Genomic DNA, 7,947 nt, shown 5'->3' with positions numbered 1-7,947 from the left:
TATAACACAAAAACACACATTAAAGAAGGTGAAGAACAACAGCAGACTCAGCATCAGAAAACTTTTATAGGAAAAATCCCAATTATGTTGCGTTCAACTTATTGCCTATTGAACGGCTTAACAGATCGTGATCTTTGTGAGCTAAATGAATGCCCCTTGGATCCTGGCGGCTATTTCATTATTAATGGATCAGAAAAGGTATTGTGGCATTACTTTTTTAAAAATTGATTTTAGAGAGAGAGAGGCAGTGAGTGAGGGAGGGAAGGAGAGAGAAAGAAACACCGGTTTGTTGTTCCAACAAATTCATTGATTGATTCTTGTATATCCCCTGACTGAGCAGGATTGAATCTGCAACCTTGGCGTATTGGAATGATGCTCCAACCAATTGAGCTATCCGGTCAGGGCTTGTCTCATTATTTAAAGAAAATTTACAAAACGATGATTAAAATTTGAAAGTTAGAATTAAAAAGTAAACTTTTATACAGAATAATCTGGAAGTGGTAGTTGAAATATTTAGGGTGGGTGATAGTTAAACTTATGTAAACCAAACATTTACTTTATTTAAAATATATATTTTTTTATTAATTTCAAAGAGAGAGGGAGAGACAGAAACATTAATGATGAGAGAGTATCATTGATTAGCGCTTTCCTGCACAGTCTCTACTTGGGATTGAGCCCACAAACTGGGCATGTACCCTAACTGGCATTCGAAACCTGACCTCCTTGATCATGGATTGACGCTCAACCACTGAGACACACCGACTGGGCAACCTGAAGTTTTATTTAGCTGTATTATATAATATGTCCTATATGGTCTGTTGTTTGGGCTTACAGTTTTCTATGAAGCATTTATACAAAATGGAATTTGTAAAGTTTAAGAATCGATGTTTCAGTGAGCCTATATAATCAAATTAAATTAAGATACTGATTTCACTCTTCTTTCTTTTTCAAGGACCTTGTGGGTTTTATGGCTGTAACTTTTTTTATTGTCTATATAGGTTCTAATTGCGCAAGAAAAAATGGCAACGAACACAGTCTATGTTTTTGCCAAAAAAGATTCTAAATATGCCTACACAGGAGAGTGTAGATCATGTCTGGAGAATTCTTCCCGACCCACCAGTACTATTTGGGTTAGCATGCTGGCAAGAGGAGGACAGGTATGGACTGGGATATGATGTTTGAGTTAATTCCTTTTTGTAATTTATCAGACTGCATTCTTAGAAAGTTTTTCTTGAACATAATATAAGTGTTATATGATAGGCATTGTTTTATTTACTTACTAGAGGCCCGTTGCACGAAGATTTGCACAAAAGGCCTAGCTTCTTCTGGCTGCCGACACTGGTTTTCCTCTGGCACCCGGACCCAGGCCTTTGGTCCGACCGCAGCGGACAAGCCAAGGCTTCTCTTCTCGGGCCGCAGTGGTGAGGCTTGGCTTTTCCGCTCCGGTTGCAGCAGAGAATCCAAGCCTCTTCAGTCCTCAGTTGTCTTCATTCTTCGCTCTGCGCCTGCATGTGCAAATTAACCACCATCTTTGTTTGATTAATTTGCATACTCACCCTGATTGGCTGGTGGGTGTAGCAGGGTGACACTAATTTGCATATTTCTATTTTATTAGTGTAGATTGCTCTGTAAGATTACTCCAATAGCAACATATATCATTTCATAGTTTGTATAAGTCCAGACGTGGTGTGGCTTAGCTGGGTCCTCTAGTTGAACATCTCTCACAAGGCTGCAATCATTGTGTTTTCCTGGACTGCAGTCATCTTAAGGTTCAGTCACGTGGTTGGTGACAGCATTCAGTTCACCATGGGCTTTTGAACTGAGAGTCTCAGTCCTTGCTGGCTTTTGGTTGGAAGCCTGTCTCAGTTTCTTGCCACATGAGTTCTCTCTATGCAGCAGCTGACAACATGGCAGCTTGTTTCATCAGAGAGAGTAATCGAGAAGAGCCATAGAGTGTACAAACAAGGGGAAAATCACAGTCTTTTATAAAATAATCTTGGAAGCAATATCCTCGTTGTGTTGGATGCAAGTTAGTACCCTCAGCCTCGTACTCAGTGGGAGGGAATTGCACAGGCAATAATAGTAGTGAGCAGGGATTGTCAGGCACTATCTTTTTTTTTTTTTTAAATATATTTTATTGATTTTCTAAAGAGAGGAAGGGAGAGAGAGATAGAGAGTTAGAAACACCAATGAGAGAGAAACATTGATCAGCTGCCTCCTGCACATCTCCCACTGGGGATGTGCCCGCAACCCAGGTACATGCCCTTGACCGGAATCGAACCCGGGACCTCTCAGTCCGCATGCCAACACTCTATCCACTGAGCCAAACCGGTTTCGGCCGTCAGGCACTATCTTAGTAGCTGCCTATCAGAGGCATGTTACTTAAAATAATGTAATCTAATAATAGCTAGCATTTCTTGAATATTTGCTGTGTCAATTATGTTTTCCAGATTGCTTGATTTAATCTTTACGACCCTCTTGGAAAGTAGTTGTAATTACCTCTATTTAATTTCATGTACATTTAAAAAAATATATTTTTATTGATTTCAAAGGGGAAGGGAGAGGGAGAGAGAGAGATAGAACATCAATGATGAGAGAGAATCATTGATCAGCTGCCTCCTGCACGCCCCCTATTAGGGATGAGCCTGCAAACTGGGCATGTGCCTTTACTGAAATCGAACTTGGGACCCTTCAGTCTGCAGGCTGATGCTCTATTCACTGAGCCAAACTGTCTGGGGCTCATGTGCATTTAAAAATTTTTTTTTTTGTCTAAAGTTTTACATATGTCTCCTTTTTTCCCAGTTGACCCCAACCATTCCCACCTTGGGTAAGCCCCCACAGCCCCAGTATCTGTGTCCATTGGTTATGCTAATATGCAATGAGCATTTTTTATTAAAGTTTTATTGAATAAGTCATACATGCATGTTCAAATAGTTCAAGAAGCACAAGAAAGGATATACTATAAAAAGTAGTCTTTGACCTCCCAGATCTCTTCCTCAGAGGTAGCTGCTTTTGATAACTTTTTATGAATCAGTTCAGCAACAGCCTTAATGCAAAAAATACAAGTGGGAGCATACCACATACACTTTGCTGTTATCCTTTGAAAAAACATGTTTAGATCACTGCTTGATCATTCTTTTTGAGCTGTGATATTCCATATGCAGGTGTAGCATAATTTTTAAACTATCTTATGGTAGATATTTAGGTGTCCAGTCCTGTGCTCTTACAAATAGTTTTGCAGAGTCTAATTTCACTTCATATAAGTCTTACAAAGATTAAAAACTTGAAGATTAGAGAGTTTTAACTGCCTGAAGTTAAATAGAATGTGTTAATTGAAAAGGTTTTGATTAACTGGTGGTGGAATGGGGCCCCCCCAAAAGGATCCCCAGGTGGTTGTGATGTGCATTTATTTTTGAGAAGCATTGGCCTTGATTATGGAGGGCAAAGATGAACGCAACATATTAGAGAGGTTATCATGTTTGCTATGGGCACAATGAATTAACTAGAGGCAGAGAAAGGAAAATCATCTGGATTTAGTGACAGGTTCGCTATAGTATGAGGATGGATTACTTAAGATTCTGTGATTTCTATCCTGAGGTTCTGAATAGAATAACTTTCAAGAATTGATTTTTAGAGAGACCTTATTGAGTTCATTTTTAGTCAGAATATTTTTGGGGGTTGGGGTGGATGATGTAGGCATTATTTCTTAATGTTTTGCTTGTTTCAAAAAAAATCTATAATGAAACAAATAATGGACTAAAAGGAAATAATTGATAGAAATAGCCAAATGGTAGTTGTAGATATGAGGGTTGAGGGTACAGGAAAAAGATCAAGTTGAAGATTTGGGTATCATTTATGTTACTGGACACCCATGTGATGGGATAAGGTTTCTGAGGAGGGAGCCTGAAGTAGGAGGAAGACAACAGAAACTGTCATTAGAGGGATATGATAATATAGGGTTTTGAGGCCAAGGGAGGACTGAATTTGATACTGAAGGAAAGAAATATGATTAAAATTGAGTAGCCACATGGTTGTACCCCAGTGTAAGCTAGTAACTTATTTCATTACTGTATGTGTGCAATTAAAGTGAGAAAGAAATGGGAAAAAATAAAGCTTCTGAAAGAGGCCGTTTATTTATTGAAACAAGAAAATACCACACAGACCAGCTCTGAGCTAATACTTATTTTTCATTCTTTGCTTTGCTTTTTCAAAATTTGTCTGTCCATCTTCTCTCTCTCTCCCTCTCTTTTTTTCATATTCTCTCTCTTTTTTTAAAATATATTTTATTGATTTTTAAAGAGAGGAAGGGCAGGGATAGAGAGTTAGAAACATCAATGAGAGGAAAACATCGATCAGCTGCCTCTTACACCTCCCCTATTGGGGATGTGCCCGCAACCAAGATACATGCCCTTGACCGGAATCGAACCTGGGACTTTTCAGTCCGCAAGCAGATGCTCTGTCCACTGAGCCAAACCCGTCAGGGCCATATTCTCTCTTTTTGAGCCCTTCTCTGTTTCTTCCAGATATGTTTTGTTTTTGTTTTCTTGGTGGATGGAGAGGCTGAGGGGTCAATGTTCATGTTCTTTTGCAGCCAAAAGTCATTTCCGGATACAGTATTGGGTAATTCTGAGGAAATCTTGGCAGGCAGATAGCAGAGAATGGAAGTTTTTTCAGGTCTAAATGACCAGCCTGTCCATAAAATTAGTAAATCTGTTCCAGTGTCTTTGAAAAGCAGCCATTCCTCATGGTATAAGAAGCATGCTTCTTTTGAAATACGTACAGTGATGAGTATATATGTAAAATGGTTCTCACTGATACTTTTCTATGAGGACAGAGAGTGAGAAACACCCTTGTGACAGTGAAATGCTGATTGGTTGCCTCCTGCACGCACCCCGACCAGGGATGGAACCTGAGACCTTTTGATGTCCAGGATGACTCTCCAGCCAACTGAGCCACATTGGCCAGGGCTGTTGCTAATCTTAAAACAAGCAGAAAGCCACTCTGAAGAGCAGTTTACTTGTCACAGATCTCATGCTATCTACTGTTAAATTTTAACTTTTTATTTTGAAGTAATTTCAAACTTACAGAAAGTTTCAAAGAACGCCTATATACTCTTAACCCAGATTCACCAGTTGTTACCTTTGGCACATTTGCTTTAGCATTCTCTTTTTATACATATTATTTTTTTCTAAACATACTAGACTTATTTCATGGATCATGCTCATTTACTCCTAACTGCTTCAGTGTATATGTTCTAAGAACCAAGACATTCACTTACATGATCAAAGTACAATTATTAAATCAGGACATTTAACATAGGCACAGTTCTAGTAACCCACAGACCTTCTTCGGGTTTTTGCCAGTTGTTTTGATAATATTCTTAATGGCGTTTTATTTTTCTGGTTCAGAATTCAGTACAGGATCATGTACTCCATGTTGTTTTTATGTCCCTCTCATCTTTTTCTCAGTGTTTCATGATGTTGAAATTTTTGGAGATGATAAGCCATTTATTTTGTAGAATTTCCCTCAGTTTTTTTCTCTTTTATTTTTTTGATATTCCCTCGTGATTTGATTCAATTTATGCATTTTTTAGCAGGAAAAATACAGAAATAATACTGTGCGCTTCCCAGGTTATTGCATCAGGAGTCACATGATGTCATTTTGTCCCATTATTTGTAATGTTAACCCTCAGTGTGGTGTCTATTAGGTTCCTCTGACTGTAAAATTACAATTTTTGTGGGAAGTTTCTTTGAATCTAGGTAAATAATAATTTCCTTATGAGTTTTTTCCATCAATGATCTTTGTGTTAATAAATAGTAGTTGATGGTCTTAAAGTTGTCTTGAATTGTTCAGAGACTTTAAGACTACAGAGAAATCAGGTAAAATACAGACTAAGCATTGGTCACTAAGTTAGAAAGTGGAGTAGGATTACATTGTAATTATTACATTGCATTAATTTATTGATAAGTTATGTGAGAAAAATGAGTTCTGGTTAGATTTGACTTTAAGCTTTTACCAGTAGTATGCTTTAAATTTTATTTGATTATTTTATTTGTTTATTATGTTAATCTTTATTTGAGAATATTTTTTCATTGATTTTTTTTTTAAGAGAATGAAAGGAAGGGAAGGCAAGGCAGAGGGTGGGAGAAAGAGACATCAGTTGCATTGCATTCCAAGTGGGGCCCAAGATAGAACCTGCAACCCACACTCTAACCACTGAGAAACACTGGCCAGGGCTGCTTTTTTAAAAACTTTAAATACTTAATTTATAAGTATTTAAGTGTTTAAAAGAAAAGATAATACATGTTATCTTTTATCCAAAAGGCATCCCACACCCTCTACCACTGAGAAACACTGGCCAGGGCTGCTTTTTTAAAAACTTTAAATACTTAATTTATAAGTATTTAAGTGTTTAAAAGAAAAGATACTACATGTTATCTTCTATTCAAAAGGCATCCCAAATGATTCTAACTGGATTCAGACAGTATTCAAACTGGAATTTTCTTAGTAAAGTGAAAGACCTGATTTGCTTTATGTATATTGTTTTGAAAAAATGTTTGTTCCTATAGCTCCTATGATGCTTAAGTCAAATTTTACAAGTCTGTGAGTCAAGCATTCACTGTGCCTAAGTGTTTAATTTTTTCTTCTGAAAATGCATTATTATCGTTAATACCTTTTTCCAAATCCATATTAATCTTAAGAGAACAGTTTCATAAGAACAACAATTTAATTTTAAAAGGTCATTTTTGTTTACCATACTGTGGCCTCACTTTGACCTTTTTTCTGTTCTCTGATTCTGTAATTGGAATTTGGATGCTTAAACTTGTGAATCAGTGATAATTAGACATAGGAAGTCAAAGGCGGGAAAGACTTGTCAGTATATGTGATAGGATTTAAAATGTATTTACAGGGGTCAAAGTTATGAAATGTTACCCCTCATTTCTCATGTTCATTGTTGTGTAAAATTGGAACTTAAGATGGTTAGAACTAGAGTGAAATTTAGATGTTATTTTATCTAGCCTTTTTGTAGATGAGGAAACTTATTACATGGCTGCTCAGATACCAGAGGTATGGAATGTAGGTCTCCATAACAGTGTGTCTTTAAAATATCATCTTTTACAAAAAACTGATTGGTTTTATTTGTAGGATAAAGACCTCTTAAACCAATTTTTTTTGTTTTCTCTTTAAACATGTATTTCTATTGATTTCAGAGAGAAAGGGAGAGGGATAGAGAGATAGAAACATTGATGAAAGAGAAACATCATCAAGTGGCTCTGCCTATATGCCCCCTACTGGGGACTGAGCCCCCAACCTAGGCATGTGCCCTGACCGGGAATCAAATTGGTTTCCTCTTGGTTTATGGGTCTATACCAGCCGTGGGCAAAAAAGACCGTATCCTTTTATGTAATGATGTTTACTTTGAATTTATATTAGTTCACACAAACACTCTATCCATGCTTTTGTTCCAGCCCTCCGGTCCAGTTTAAGAACCTATTGTGGCCCTCGAGTCAAAAAGTTTGCCCACCCCTGGTCTATACTCAACCACTGAACTATACTGGTTGGGCCCTTATAAACCAAGGTTTAAAACCAATCTGGCCCATTTATTTTTAGGTTAGTAAATTTTGATTTGACTATTAAACTTCTCTAAATTGATTTTAGATATTTGGAAGGAGCTTGTTTTGCCATTACTTATTAAAATATAAAAAATAAACCCTATTTTTACAATGGAATTATTTGTATTTTTCTGGAAAGTGCTGATTAATGGATTTTGTTAGAGATCTAGATATCTAAAGTGTCTTCAAGGTCTAAGATTTTTTTTATTCCTTGATTTTCTAAAAATACTTGCATAATCAATCAGGTTCATCGGGATAGTTAACATTTTATAAATTGACAGATAACTTATTTTTAAGGTGAAAGTATGAATTTTAAAGTAACATATTTAAATTA

The 7,947-nt window shown here is 36.8% G+C and overlaps 1 protein-coding gene across 1 annotated transcript in view; it reads left to right on the top strand.

Moving 5' to 3' along the window:
• The window catches only part of POLR2B (polymerase (RNA) II (DNA directed) polypeptide B, 140kDa), a 54,119-nt gene that overhangs the window by 15,466 nt on the left and 30,706 nt on the right, over positions 1-7,947 (top strand). The window contains exons 4-5 of the mRNA XM_015560075.1: positions 3-198; positions 999-1,168. Coding sequence (XP_015415561.1) covers positions 3-198; positions 999-1,168 — 366 coding nt within the window. The remainder of the gene's footprint in view (positions 1-2; positions 199-998; positions 1,169-7,947) is intronic.

The sequence above is a fragment of the Myotis davidii genome, unplaced genomic scaffold (genome assembly GCF_000327345.1).
Source record: "Myotis davidii unplaced genomic scaffold, ASM32734v1 scaffold173, whole genome shotgun sequence".
Taxonomy (NCBI): domain Eukaryota; kingdom Metazoa; phylum Chordata; class Mammalia; order Chiroptera; family Vespertilionidae; genus Myotis; species Myotis davidii.
Note: the sequence above shows the minus strand (reverse complement) of the source record. Positions and strands in the feature narration are given on the sequence as shown.